This window comes from Oncorhynchus nerka, linkage group LG22, assembly GCF_034236695.1.
Source record: "Oncorhynchus nerka isolate Pitt River linkage group LG22, Oner_Uvic_2.0, whole genome shotgun sequence".
NCBI classification, from domain to species: Eukaryota; Metazoa; Chordata; class Actinopteri; order Salmoniformes; family Salmonidae; genus Oncorhynchus; species Oncorhynchus nerka.
In genome coordinates, this window is record NC_088417.1 from 89997420 (window position 1) to 90012681 (window position 15262).

At 43.7% G+C, this 15262-nt stretch overlaps 1 protein-coding gene and 1 long non-coding RNA gene across 4 annotated transcripts in view; one reads left to right on the forward strand and one right to left on the reverse strand.

Annotated features, from left to right (window-relative positions):
• Positions 1 to 15262, reverse strand: part of LOC135563833 (chondroitin sulfate proteoglycan 4-like) — a 31914-nt gene continuing 16652 nt past the window's right edge. The window contains exons 9-17 of the mRNA XM_065007556.1: positions 14982 to 15235; positions 14516 to 14738; positions 14185 to 14361; positions 8469 to 8667; positions 8091 to 8222; positions 5542 to 5717; positions 5196 to 5379; positions 4468 to 4961; positions 1 to 4293 (exon numbers count right to left, since the gene is read on the reverse strand). Coding sequence (XP_064863628.1) covers positions 2644 to 4293; positions 4468 to 4961; positions 5196 to 5379; positions 5542 to 5717; positions 8091 to 8222; positions 8469 to 8667; positions 14185 to 14361; positions 14516 to 14738; positions 14982 to 15235 — 3489 coding nt within the window. The 3' untranslated portion in view covers positions 1 to 2643. The remainder of the gene's footprint in view (positions 4294 to 4467; positions 4962 to 5195; positions 5380 to 5541; positions 5718 to 8090; positions 8223 to 8468; positions 8668 to 14184; positions 14362 to 14515; positions 14739 to 14981; positions 15236 to 15262) is intronic.
• LOC115105973 (uncharacterized) overlaps positions 1460 to 15262 on the forward strand; it is a 26583-nt gene continuing 12780 nt past the window's right edge. For 2 of the 3 annotated variants that reach the window (XR_003859949.2, XR_010460590.1), the window contains exons 1-2: positions 8149 to 8237; positions 14903 to 15247. This is a non-coding gene — a long non-coding RNA (uncharacterized LOC115105973). Of the gene's footprint in view, positions 1532 to 8071; positions 8238 to 14902; positions 15248 to 15262 lie in introns of those variants that run through there. The other variant, XR_010460589.1, reaches the window with a different exon arrangement.

The window sequence follows — 15262 nt, forward strand, 5'->3', positions numbered from 1 at the left end:
TGTACTCTAGTCTTTATGGCAACTGAAAAGGTCAGTCCAGACCAACATAGGCTACTCATTTAAGACGATTTACAGTCTGCAATACTGAGCTGGCACAAGTCACTTTCCTGTGTAGGCCTACAGTGCATTAGCTATAAACTCAGAGTTCTTCAAAATAAAACATAGCCAGCCAACACATGATAAAACATCTACAGTGCATTAGCTATAAACTCAGAGATCTTCAAAATAAAACATAGCCAGCCAACACATGATAAAACATCTACAGTGCATTAGCTATAAACTCAGAGATCTTCAAAATAAAACATAGCCAGCCAACACATGATAAAACATCTACAGTGCATTAGCTATAAACTCAGAGTTCTTCAAAATAAAACATAGCCAGCCAACACATGATAAAACATCTACAGTGCCAGGAAAAAGTATTTGCCCCTTTTCTGATTTTCTCTATTTTTGCATATTTTTTATACTGAATTTGGTCAGATCTTCAACCAAAACAGAATATTAGACACTACCACCACCATGCTTGACTATTCCTATGACGTTCTTACTGTGGAATGTAGTGTTTGGTTTTCACCAGACATAATGCGACCCATCTCGTCCACAAAGTTGACTAACATTTGCCAAAAAGAACCTGGGAGCACCAGGATAACTCTTGGAAGAATGTTCTATAGACAGATGAATCAAAAGTATGGCTTTTGGACAACATGGGTCCCATTATGCCTGCCGAAAACCAAAAGCTGCATTCCACAGTAAGAACCTCATACCAACGGTCAAGCATGGTGGTGGTAGTGTGATGGTTTGGGGATGTTTTGCTGCCTCAGGACCTGGACGACTTGCCTTAATAGAAGGAACCATAAATTCTGATCTGTATCAGAGAATTCTACAGGAGAATGTCAGGCCATCCGTCTGTGAGCTGAAGTGCAGCTGGGTGATGCAGAAAGACAATGACCCAAAACACACAATCAAGTATACATGAAAATTGCTTAAAAAGCATCAAATTTGAAGTTTTGGAATGGCCTAGTCAAAGTCCAGACCTAATCCCAATTGAGATGTTGTGGCAGGACTTGAAAAAAGCAGTTCATGCTTGAAAACCCACAAATGTCACTGAGTTAAATCAGTTCTGCATGGAAGAGTGGGCCAACATTGTGAGAGACTGATCAACAACTACAGGAAGTGTTTGGTTGGAGCCACTGCAGCTAAAAGTGGCACAACCAGTTATTGAGTTTAAGGGGGCAATTACTTTTTCAAACAGGGGCACTGGGTGTTGCATAACTTTGTTTATGAAATCAATTAAATAAGTATGTCACTGTTGTGTTATTTGTTCACTCAGGTTCCCTTTATCTAATATTAGGTTTTGGTTGAAGAACAATCCGTATCAACAAATATGCAAAAGTAGAGACACTCAGAAAGGGAGCAAATAGGTTTTCACAGCCCAGTACACAACCTATATATAACACAAATATTTGATTTGAAAAATACAGACGTGTTTAGTGCAGGCTGCAGCACAGATGAGCCCACATCGACTGGTGTAGTATGTGTTCTCATTATAGCTCATCTTTATTACCATAGAAATATTTGACTGCATACTGTATTTATTTACATGTACAGTATAGTACTTTGTATTCAGACATTTAAAACACTGAAGCACAGGCATGATAAAGTTATCATTTGGTTACAAAAAGACTGGATGAAGACATGCATTATTTATAAACAAAGAGCGTGTCAAGTCTTTTTATAGAAATAGTGGGCTGCATATTTACTAGCCAATGGAAACACTGAATCAGGCATGACATGCGTGATGAACAGGTGTGTGTTCAAGTTATCATATGGTTATAAAATACTGGATAATGAGTGAAGACATGCATGTCAGTATAATTATTTACAACAAAAAAAGTGTGTTAGTCAAGTATTTGGTCTATTGTTCCTAACCAGACTAGAAGACATTGTGACCATTACAACATCATGGCTGACTGACTGCATTCAAACTAAAGGCACCTTCTTGAAAACAGATATAATGTAGTCTCAGTTCCTGTTTCAAGCTACAAGCAGATGTGTATGTACAGTGCATTGCTACGTTAGTCAGATTAATGTAAACTACATAGTGTAACCGCAAACTGAAACATACATATTTTATAAAACAGGAAGCATAAATACTGTAATAGAATTATCCAACTACACTAAAAAAAATAAACAGTTTACTGGTCTGAAAAAAAACTGACAGGTTTTTGAAGCCATTGTGAAAAGTTATAATGAAACATCTTTTCGCAAAACTAATTGGTCAAATAACGTATAAAATATAAAATCCCAATAAAACCAAAGTAAAATAGTAAGCTGCCACAAATAAAACATTGTAACAGGGTGAATTGTAGAACCAATTAAGAACTTTCTATATAAGGACCCAAAATCAAGTTCACAATGAAACCAGCAAACAGCACCAACATTGCAAACACCAGTAGTCAATAGTTACAGTATATTGGGTGCAAGGTTAAACCAAGTCTCTGTGTTTCAGGGTATGTATGGGTTCAATCAGACGTAGTACTGGTTGTCTCTCAGGGTAGGTGTGGGGGTACTCAATAGTTACTCAATAGTATAAAGTTTAGTTAGTATCCCTGTTTCAGTGTAGGGGTATGAGCTGTGGATCAATTACACCCAGTACTGGTTGTCTCTCAGAGTGGGCTCGGGGTGTTGACATTGCTGGGCCTGTACCATATCAGGAACAGCGTCTACCGCCCAGAGCAGCAGACAAGGGTCACGTGGAGCCAGCGTTCCCCTACGCAGCACATTGAGGACCGGAGTACCGGGGCAACTATTAGGGCCCAGCAGCGGAGTCACCACCACTGAGGGGACCGCAATGCTCCTCTCCGGTCTGCCCAGGTAGGGGCTCCCCTCTGGGCCTCCATCTCTGACTGCAGCCGCCAGCTCCTGGATGAGCCCTCTGGATAAGGCCCTCTTCTCCCTGCGGTGGCGCAGCACCAGGATCAGGACCACCAGGATGACGATGAGCAGCAGGCAGGCCAGGAAGGGCAGGATGAGCAGCAGGGGGTCGGAGGCCGGCCGGGGCAGGGACTCTCCCCGAACTGGGGTGATTCTTTGGGGGCCGTGGATGTTGTGTTTCCCATGGGTTTTTCCAGGGACGGTGGGGATCATGGGGTGACCTCTGTGGGTCTGGTTCCCCCAGTGGTGACGGGCTTTGAACTGCTTCTGTAGGGTCTTGTTGTGGGTCTTGTGGTTTGTGGTGTGAGGGTGGGTTGCAGAGTGGATCGTAGTCCCTCTGCCGCCTGTGGTTTGATTGCGCCCAGGTGACCTGGTCGTGTGGTTCAAACTCTCTTCGTATGGCACGATGGTGAATAAAAACTCTCCTACAGCCGGCTGAACATTATCCGCCCTCAGAAGGAATGAAAAGGAGTCATTGAGCATGGACACATGGATCTCTGTTGTGTTGTTGTCGGCAGTCCCTAGTTGGGACAGTAAAGATGTTGATTGATCGGCGATGTTGTTGCTGGGTCTTTGTTGTACCAGGGTCTCCTGTAAGGCCACCCTGCCCTGCACCACGTCCCGGAAGGTAAACGACTCCACCGAGTGATTGGCGCCGTCCGATAGGTCAAAGGTCACCTTGACCAGCTTGCCGTGTTTGGGCGGGGACAGGATGTGGAAGACAGGGTCACTCCTGCTGAGTGTGGCGAGGTCTGTGGCGTCCAGATAGACCTTCCTCAGTTTCACGGCGATGCCACTCGGGATCAGGACACGCTCGCTGAAATGGATGAGCGGTCGGACCGTGACATTGAACATCTGAGCGGTCATGTTGCTCTCCGGTGTCGAGACTGTGAACTCAAAGCTGTCTGAGGAGGAGGTGAGGTCCGTCATGTGATAGGACAGTCTGCATGAGTGAAGGTCCTCTTGGTTAAACTCACTGACTGGCAGGTCGGACATGAGGAGACTGCCGTGGTGTGGTGGTGTGGTCACTCTATAGTGAATCGTCACACTGTGTCTCCCATTGGTCTCTGCAGCCAGGTGTTCTGTTGTCAATGTAGCAGTTGTCTGACCCTGTACCAGCCTCAATCCTGTGTTGTTCACCATGGAGACGGTTGCTGCAGTGACCTCCAGGTTGAAGAGCTTGTATAGCGGCCGGTGGAACCCATCAGTCACACTGAAGTAGAACACTCCTGAAGAGGGTTCTCCGTCCTGGACGAAGTGGAGTCTACCATGGTTGATGTCCGCCTGTGAGAAGGCAGACACTGTCTCATTCAGCTGTTCTCCTAGAGACAGGAAGCCATTGTTGGGTTTGCTGATCACCTAAATCAAATCAAATAAAACGTCAATGTATTTCACAGACGTGTCTCAACAACTCACAGAAAAAAGTAAGGAGGGAAAACAGAATTACTGTAAAAATGACAACAACAAGTAAGGTGTAAACGATAAGGGGTTGTGAGCCCTGTAAAGGACGGTAAAAGATGACATGAAGAAGACCTTGTAATGGATCTCTTCTGGAGGGGTGTCCAGGTCTTCCACCAGGAGGTTCTCAGGGCTGATGACCACAGTGTCCCCCTGCACCAGCCTCAGACTGGGGGCCTTGGTCCGGAGCAGGGGCGGCTGGTCATTGACAGGGGTCACTGTGAGGTCAAACGACTCTGTTACTATCATGCTGGGCTCTGAGGGTCTCTGGGGAGGCTGGCCCTTACGGTTCAGCCAAACCTCAAAGGTGAAGAAGTCCTGGGTCGTCTCGGAGTCGTCGTGCTGGTATGTGATTCCAAGCTTATCCAGGATGAACTGGGAGAAGTTGGGTTTGGCGCTGGTCAGGTTGCGTTCTCCCACTGTGATTATGCCGTGCTGGGGTAGAGAGGTGACGTGGTACCAGACCTCGTAGGAACGTCGCTGGGGTTCCAACAGCTTGCCCAGCAGGTTAGAGGAATCCAGCTGCATCTTGTCAATCACCAATCTGCCACCTTCAGTCACAACAGCACCTGGTAACAGAGAAGAACAACATACACACATAAACAAACCGCTTTTATTGAACATTCATAAATATCAGGATTGTCATTGCAAATAAGAATAAATTCAAAAGTTTAACTTGAGGTTTTGGACCAGTGATTGTATTCTGCAGGGTAGGTTAGCTGGGAATACTACTGTCAAGAGTCCAGTAGAGCCTTCGTCTGTCTGTCTGTCTGTCTAACAGCAACACAGACTAACTGACCCACCAGTGTTAGCAGTGAGGATGGTGTTGCGCTCTGCAGGAGCATGTTCATAGGAGATATGGATGCTGAAGACTTGAGGTTGCAGAGAGACAGGGGACGAAGACACTGTGAAAGTGAAGGAGTCTGTAGTCATCCATCCCAACGATTCAGGATGGGTTTGGTCATAACTAATCAAACCCTCATTCACCTAAAATAACAGGACAACAGAGAAACAAGAAAGATAGGGATATTTTAACTTCAAAATCCAAGCTATTGTTGCAAAGACACTCTTAAAATGTGTCTTCTAAAGTCAACATAACTGTGCCAAACATAAATAAAACTGTGTCTCTAAGAAGTGATATTGCATTACCATGTCTTGTGTGAAGAAGGAGATCTCTGCAGTAGAGTTGTCTGTCTGTTTTCTGACCAGTCTACCCAGCTTTGGAGGACTGGTAACATTGTAAAGGATGGAGTGGTTCCCTCCCATGTCACCGTTGTCATTGGTTACCACCAGAAGGTTATTCTGAGAGATGGTATTCACAGAGCCTGCAGAGAAAAAACAGGACCGTGTTTAGTAGGGATAAAACCTACAGAGTAGCTGTTGTAACTATGAAAGACATGATCGGCAGGTTGTACAAACTTCTGTTGTAACTACAAGTTGTAACTATGAAAGACATGATCGGCAGGTTGTACAAACTTCTGTTGTAACTACAAGTTGTAACTATGAAAGACATGATCGGCAGGTTGTACAAACTTCTGTTGTAACTACAAGTTGTAACTATGAAAGACATGATCGGCAGGTTGTACAAACTTCATTGTCTGTTGTAACTACAAGGACATTGCAGTATTACAAACATAACCAGGACAGAGACAGGCAGTCTAAGTAGCTATTGCATGTTTTTTTCAGGTGGGGTGTTACATGCAGCTCTCTAGACAACATTATCTTGGAAGATACCGGTAGCATGGTCTCAAGGGCGATTGAATCACCTTTCTGTATAATGTAAGACTATGCCACCTCCGTTATCCTATGATCTTGATAAACCAGGCCTCTGGCCAGGAGGCATAATGGCTGGTAAGTTAATTATGATTAAGTTACTTAGCAACCTACCACATAACCAGCTGGTAAAAGCTGGCAGCTGTCACCATGATCATCTGATTTACAGACTGGCAGCTGGCACCATGATCATCTGATTCAGTACAGGCTGGCAGCTGGCACCATGATCATCTGATTCAGTACAGGCTGGCAGCTGTCACCATGATCATCTGATTCAATACAGGCTGGCAGCTGGCACCATGATCATCTGATTCAGTACAGACTGGCAGCTGGCACCATGATCATCTGATTCAGTACAGACTGGCAGCTGGCACCATGATCATCTGATTTAGTACAGACTGGCAGCTGGCACCATGATCATCTGATTCAGTACAGGCTGGCAGCTGTCACCATGATCATCTGATTCAGTACAGGCTGGCAGCTGGCACCATGATCATCTGATTCAGTACAGGCTGGCAGCTGTCACCATGATCATCTGATTCAGTACAGGCTGGCAGCTGGCACCATGATCATCTGATTGGCAGCTGGCACCATGATCATCTGATTCAGTACAGGCTGGCAGCTGGCACCATGATCATCTGATTCAGTACAGGCTGGCAGCTGTCACCATGATCATCTGATTCAGTACAGGCTGGCAGCTGGCACCATGATCATCTGATTGGCAGCTGGCACCATGATCATCTGATTCAGTACAGACTGGCAGCTGGCACCATGATCATCTGATTCAGTACAGGCTGGCAGCTGGCACCATGATCATCTGATTCAGTACAGACTGGCAGCTGGCACCATGATCATCTGATTCAGTACAGGCTGGCAGCTGGCACCATGATCATCTGATTCAGTACAGGCTGGCAGCTGGCACCATGATCATCTGATTCAGTACAGACTGGCAGCTGGCACCATGATCATCTGATTCAGTACAGGCTGGCAGCTGGCACCATGATCATCTGATTCAGTACAGACTGGCAGCTGGCACCATGATCATCTGATTCAGTACAGGCTGGCAGCTGGCACCATGATCATCTGATTCAGTACAGGCTGGCAGCTGGCACCATGATCATCTGATTCAGTACAGGCTGGCAGCTGGCACCATGATCATCTGATTCAGTACAGGCTGGCAGCTGGCACCATGATCATCTGATTCAGTACAGGCTGGCAGCTGGCACCATGATCATCTGATTCAGTACAGACTGGCAGCTGGCACCATGATCATCTGATTTAGTACAGACTGGCAGCTGGCACCATGATCATCTGATTCAGTACAGGCTGGCAGCTGGCACCATGATCATCTGATTCAGTACAGGCTGGCAGCTGGCACCATGATCATCTGATTCAGTACAGGCTGGCAGCTGGCACCATGATCATCTGATTCAGTACAGGCTGAGAATGACTTTATACTGCAACAGAAAGACTAGGGGTTTACTAGCCTGGTTCCAGATCTGTTTGTGCTGCCTTGACAACTCCGATGGTCATTGTCATGCGAAACACCAAAAGGGTTGGCAAGACAGCACAGATGGATCTGGGACCAGGCTAGACAATGAGGCTAATGCAGGTGGCGGCGGCGGTGGGGGAGGGGGGTGTTCTATATGTTTTATATATTCACTTTGTGAACTGTACCAAGATTTTCCTCTTTAGAACAATACCCTTTATTCTGATTATGGTGTAGGGGGTGGCTATAGTTATATTTCCTGTTACGTTACCTGGGAACAGCATAACTGGTTCATGTTCTATATATTTAGTTACTGTTACCTGGGAACACTGTGAGGGCTTAGTTGAAAGTCTATATACACTGAGTATACCAAATATTAGGAACACCTTCCTAATATTGAGTTGCATCCCATACCAGTGTATCTAGTTACTGTTACCTGGGAACACTGTGAGGGCGTGGTTCCGCTCCAGGCTGAGGACCAGGGAGCGTGCCGTGGTGCTGAAGATCTGTCGGGGGGCAAAGTTCACCCCATCATTGACCTGGAAGTGGAAACCTCCCGACAAGGCACCTGCAAGGAACAAAAGTATGTATTAATGCTTCTGGTCGTTAGATATACTACTCTACATATGTCTGTGGTTATAACCCTTATAAAGCACCAGAACAGGGATATGACTTGTATGTCTAACTTGCATGTCGTATATTGTCCACTTGCATCTCCAGCATTTTGATGGCACACTTCAGTGCTACTAACCTTCTATTCTGTAAGAGCAGCTACCTCCTATTGATATCTATTATCCAGTATTCATAGTCTCACCACTGTGGACAAACACCAGCTGTCCGTGGAGGGTGTGTGTCTGGGTGAAGTTGAGGATGTGCCTGGAGGGGGCGCTCTTCAGGGCCAGGTGACCGTTACTAGGCGGGGTCACGATGAACTCTAGGTCCTCCGGTGGAGAGTCACTGTCCTCAGCACTCAGGTCATCTACACTGATCTCTGTGACTGAGTTCACCCATACCTGTAAAGGGGACATGTAGAGAAGAGGAGAAGCAAAACAAGCAGAAAGAAACCGATTGAGAATTGAAAAGATTTCTGTCAAACATGGAAATTCTATGAATATTCTACCATCGTATTGTACCGCAACCTACAGCAGTGGTTCCCAACCTTTATTGGTTACTATACCACCAAGGTCATACCAAGGATATTTTTGCTATTTGATTTTGAATTGTAAGACCCCAAGAAGAATAAAAATAATAATAATAATTTGATGAAAAATTTGTACCACATAAATCTAAAGGATGTTTGTTCTGAAATGACTGTATTATATCTGAGAGATATAAGAAAGATCAGTTAACATTTGTATATATTTCTTTTTTTACATGTATTTAACCCCTTATTTTTGGCGCTAAACTGTCTCCATATATACAGTACCAGTCAAAAGTTTGGACACACCTACGTACTCATTCAAGAGTTTTTCTTTTTTTAAACTATTTTCTACATTGTAGAATAATAGTGAAGACATCAAAACTATGAAATAACACATATGGAATCATGTAGTAAATAAAAAAAAGTGTTAAACAAATCAAAATATATTTGAGATTTGAGATTTTTCAAAGTGGCCACCCTTTGCCTTGATGACAGCTTTGAACACTCTCAACCAGCTTCATGAGGTAGTCACCTGGAATGCATTTATATTAACAGGTGTGCCTGGTTAAAAGTTCATTTGTGGAATTTCTTTCCTTCTTAACTCTCTAGGCTACGTGGGACGGTAGCGTCCCACCTGACCAACATCCAGTGAAATTGCAGGGCGCCAAATTCAAACAACAGAAATCTCATAATTAAAATTCCTCAAACATACAACTATTATACAGTGTCCGATTTCAAAAAGGCTTTACGGCGAAAGCATACCATGCGATTATGTTAGGTCAGCGCCTAGTCACAAAAATACATACAGCCATTTTCCAGCCAAAGAGAGGCGTCACAAAAAGCCGAAATAAAGATAAAATGAATCACTAACCTTTGATGATCTTCATCAGATGGCACTCATAGGACTTCATGTTACACAATACATGTATGTTTTGTTCGATAAAGTTCATATTTATCCAAAAATCTCAGTTTACATTGGCGGGTTATGTTCAGTAATGCTTTGCCTCCAAAACATCCGGTGATTTTGCAGAGAGCCACATCAATTTATAGAAATACTCATCATAAAGGTTGATGAAAGATACAAGTGTTATACATAGGATTAAAGATAAACTTCTCCTTAACCTGTTAAGACTCTAGGGGCAGTATTTCATTTTTGGATAAAAAGACGTGCCCGTTTTAAGCGCAATATTTTGTCACGAAAAGATGCTCGAATATGCTTGGAATTGATAGTTTTGGAAAGAAGACAGTCTTACGTTTCCAGAAATGCAAAGATTTTCACTGTGAGTCCCTTAGAACAAATGCTTCGGGCAAAACCAAGATGTATGACCGACCAGGAAATGAACAGGATTTCTGAGGCTACGTTTTCCATGATCGCCTTATATGGCTGTGAATGCGACAGGAATGAACGGACTCTTTCTCTTGTTTCCCCAAGGTCTTTGCAGCATTGTGACGTATTTGTAGGGATATCATTGGAAGATTGACCATAAGGGACTACATTTACCAGGTGTCCCGCTTGGTGTCTGCGTGGCAATCGGTGCGCAAAAGTCAGGTCCCGGTATTTTTCCATTCAAATCTCAGAACAAACCAGGCTACAAGGACGGTGCTTTCAATGGAGAGAAATATGACAAACCACCTTCAGGATTGATTCAAACAACGTTTTCCATGTTTCAGTCGATATTATGGAGTTAATTCGGAAAAAAGTTCGACATGTAGGTGACTGAATTTTCGGTTAGTTTCGGTAGCCATATGCATAGTAACAAAAGGTAACGATGTGTCCTACACAAGAATCTTTCAGGAAAAACTGGACATCTGCTATGTAACTGAGAGTCTCCTCATTGAAACATCTGAAGTTCTTCAAAGGTAAATTATTTTATTTGATTCCTTGGCTGGTTTTTGTGAATATGTTGCGTGCTAAATGCTAACGCTAATGCTAAGCTAGCTATCACCACTCTTACACAAATTAGTGATTTTCTCTGGTTCTAAAGCATATTTTGAAAATCTGTGACGACAGGATTGTTAAGAAAAGGATAAGCTTGAGAACAGGCATATTTATTTCATTTCATTTGCGATTTTTAGAAATCGCTAACGTTGCGTTATGCTAATGAGCTTGAGGCTGTAGTTACGCTACCGCATACGGGTTTGGTCGGACTATGAGGTTAATGCGACCGCTGTGTCAGATTTCAAAAAAGCTTTACGGCGAAAGCATATCATTCGATAATCTGAGTACAGCCACCAAAACAAGCCATACAGATACCCGCCATGTTGTGGAGTCAACAAAAGTCAGAAATAGCGTTATAAATATTCACTTGCCTTTGATGATCTTCATCGGAATGCACTTCCAGGAATCCCAGTTCCACAATAAATGTTTGTTTTGTTCGATAAAGTCCATATTTATGTCCAAATACCTCCTTTTTGTTCGCGTAATCCAAATGCACAAAGCGCGGGCACTAAGTCCAGACGAAAAGTCAAAAAAGTTCCATTAAAGTTTGTGGAAACATGTCAAACGATGTATATAATCAATCTTTAGGATTTTTTTATCGTAAATCTTCAATGATATTCCAACCGGACAATTCCGTTGTCATTAGAAAGGAAAGGGAACTGAGCTTGCGCTCACGGCCGCGCGCGATAAACAACTCATGGCTTTCAGCTGAGCCACTTACTGTGAGTGGTCTTATTCTCTCCCCTTTCACAATAGAAGCCTGAAACAACTTTCTAAAGACTGTTGACATCCAGTGGAAGCCTTAGGAAGTGCAATCTGACCCCATTTACACTGGATATTGGATAGGCAATCACTTGAAAAACTACAAAAAGATTTCCCACTTCCTGGTTGGATTTTTCTCAGGTTTTCGCCTTGCCATATGAGGTCTGTTATACTCACAGACTAATTTTAACAGTTTTAGAAACTTCAGAGTGTTGTCTATCCAAAACTACCAACTATATTCATATCCTAGCTTCTGCCTGAGTAACAGGCAGTTTACTTTGGGCACACTTTTCATCCAGAGGTGAAAATACTGCCCCCTACCCAAGAGAGGTTAATGCGTTTGAACCAATCAGTAGGGGTGGTATGCAGAAGATAGCCCTATTTGGTAAAAGACCAAGTCCATATTCTGACAAGAACAGCTCAAATAAGCAAAGAGAAATGAAAGTCCATCATTACTTTAAGACATGAAGGTAAGTCAGTCTGGAAAATTTCAAGAACTTTGAAAGTTTCTTCAAGTGCAGTCACAAAAACCATCAAGAAAGGAAGACCCAGAGTTACCTCTGCTGCAAAGGATAAGTTCATTAGCTACCAGCCTCAGAAATTGCAGCCCAAATAAATGCTTTAAGTAACGGACACATCTCAACATCAACTGTTCAGAGGAGACTACGTGAATCAGGCCTTCATGGTCGAATTGCTGCAAAGAAACCACTACTAAAGGACACCAATAAGAAGAAGAGCCTTGCATGGGCCAAGAAACACGAGCAATGGACATTTGACCGGTGGAAATCTGTCCTTTGGTCTGATGAGTCCAAATTTAATATTTTTGGTTCCAACTGCTGTGTCTTTGTGAGATGCAGAGTAGGTGAACGGATGATCTCCGTATGTGTGGTTCCCACCGTGAAGCATGGAGGAGGAGGTGTGATGGTGTGGGGGTGCTTTGCTGGTGACACTGTCTGTGATTTATTTAGAATTCAAGGCACACTTAACCAGCATGGTTTCCACTGCATTCTGCAGTGATACGCCATCCCATCTGGTTTGTGCTATCATTTGTTTTTCAACAGGACAATGACCCAACACACCTCCAGGCTGTGTAAGGGCTATTTGACCAAGAAGGAGAGTGATGGAGAGCTGCATCAGATTACCTGGCCTCCACAATCACCCGACCTCAACCCAATTGAAATGGTTTGGGATGAGTTGGACTGCAGAGTAAAGGAAAAGCAGCCAACAAGTGCTCAGCATATGTCGGAACTCCTTTCAAGATTGTTGGAAAAGCATTCCTCATGAAGCTGGTTGAGCGAATGCCAAGAGTGTGCAAAGCTGTCATCAAGGCAAAGGGTGGCAACTTTGAAGAACCTCAAATATAAAATATATTTTGATTTGTTTAACACCTTTTTGGTTACTACACGATTCCATATGTGTTAATGATTAATTATTCTACAATGTAGAAAATAGTAAACATAAAGAAAAACCCTTGAATGAGTAGGTGTGTCCAAACTTTGACTGGTACTGTACTTCCATAAATCTTTTCAACTGGTACCGGGGGACCTTCAGACAAGTCTTGTGAGGCCTGTGGACATAATAGAGCAAAACATGTACGTGTTCGGAGAGTCTCACCTTTCCACAGACGGGTCATATTTGTGTGTAGCCCCAACTGTTCGGAAACTACCGACAGAAGTTGGCAGATCGGCTGCACCGACTTCAGACGAGTCCCAAGACGCTTGTGTGGGTCGTAGAGCAAAACATGATAGTTTCTAGGCCAAACCATTCGGACGCTACAGACGATTTTGTGAGAAGACCGATTTTCTGGATGTGTCATGGTCTGATAAACACCGCTCTAGCTCTCTCACCTTTCACTGCAGATGCGGAAGTGGATCTAATGCAAAAAAAACATACATCTCTAGTGTAAATTGACAGATTTTTATGGGGATTTTTATATTACGCTATTTAGATTTCCACGGGCACATCGACCTTAAGGGTTTTAAGTACCCCCTCATGTGCATTATAACAGTAGGCCTATGGTCTCATGAGTCTTCTCAAGTACCCCCTGTGGATAGGCCAAGTACCCCTAATTGGGAACCACTGACCTATAGTATGTCATGACGGTTGGTTGGTGTCTGATCCCACCACTGAGAGTGATGTCCTGATGGACAGATTAAGGTACTTCAAAAATACCAGAAGAGGAAATCCGTGCACTATTGACTGAATGTTCAAAATACCAGATTCTTAACTTGGAACCAAAAAAATGGATTGTCTTGGAACAATGCTCCACTCTTATATTTGAAGTCACAAGGATGTAAATGTTACATTGTGGCTCATACATTTGAACAGCAAAATAACTCAATTGGACTCAAATCCAGCAACAACAGGTCAAGATGGACAGCTCAGGAATTGCAACTATTTGATCAAAGTTGTGGCAAACTCTCAACTCTAAGCCTTTGCTAAATGATTTTTCATGACAGAGGTTCAAATGTACAGGATGTTGCCAAAAAACCAATGACACAGTTTCCTAACCACTCCCAAAATAGAGCCAATTACATCATTTTCTTATAAACCCTGTTCCTCAAAATCATGAGGCTAAAACACACTGACATGACTTTTTTTTGCCAGTTTCTCAAGTTCCTACCATCTCTGTTATTACACATATCTTTTACTACAGTATTATTGTGTTATATACACATAACAACTCACCCTTAGAATCCTGTTGGCTGTGATGACTGGGGCCTCATCGTTGACAGGCGTCACATGGACGAACACCATGCAGGGCTGGCTGTGCTTTCTGGTGTCTGTGTCGTTGGCGATAATGGTGAAGTTATCTGACAGTGTATCACTTCCATCGTGGACATAATAAATGTGCCCTGAATCCACCTGAAATCACAGAAATGACCCGGAGGTTAGGAAATCTATATGTCCAGTATAATTCCATCTGCACAGTATAGACACTCTTTTTAAAACCCTACTGGTAGAAGATGTTCCACCTAAAGAAGATAAAAACATAGATGACCTTGGACCTTTTACTAACCTGTTTGCGTGTGAAGAAGGGAATAGAGAGTCCAAGAATGCGTGCGTGTTCAATATGACCATGGCTTGGCGGCTCAGATACATGATAGAAGAAGTCAACCTGAGAGAAGTGTCTGTTGGTGACCTGTAGGACCTCCTTGGTCAGGGCCGTGGATGACCCTTCTTCCAAGGTCACGTTGAAGACATTGAGAGGGATGTGGATTGGGATGATGTCCACGGAGACCCTGACAGAATAGAATAGAATGAGATGCTTATTGTCCATTTGGTTAGAATGGAAACTAATCTTCTGCCTTTTACCCCAACATACACACACACACATCGAGGCACAGTGTCAGCCGCGGTGCATGGTGCCTGGATGGAGAGTCATTCACATTTTTGGTTTGAACAGGCAACCTCCCCGCTTCTGTTCTGCCTGTCATCTACCTACCTGGTGTCATGAACTTCTGGTCAGCCTATCATCTACTTACCTGATGTCATGGACCACTGTGATGCCGTTGGAGGCATCCAGAAGGAAGGAGTCGTGGGTCTGGTCTGAATCCACCTGGAGGTACTGGATGTGTCCCATGTTGACATCCTCCTGGGAGAAGGAGTGGATGGTCTCCTCTCTAGTACCCTGGTAGGGATTGTCCTCTCCCTGGGTTGACCTACGGAGGAACCCGTGGGATGGAGCCGTCTTCACCTTGTACACTATCTCAGAGGGGAGGCTGTCCTTATGGATCACCTGAAAACAGAGGTGAGATGAAAGATG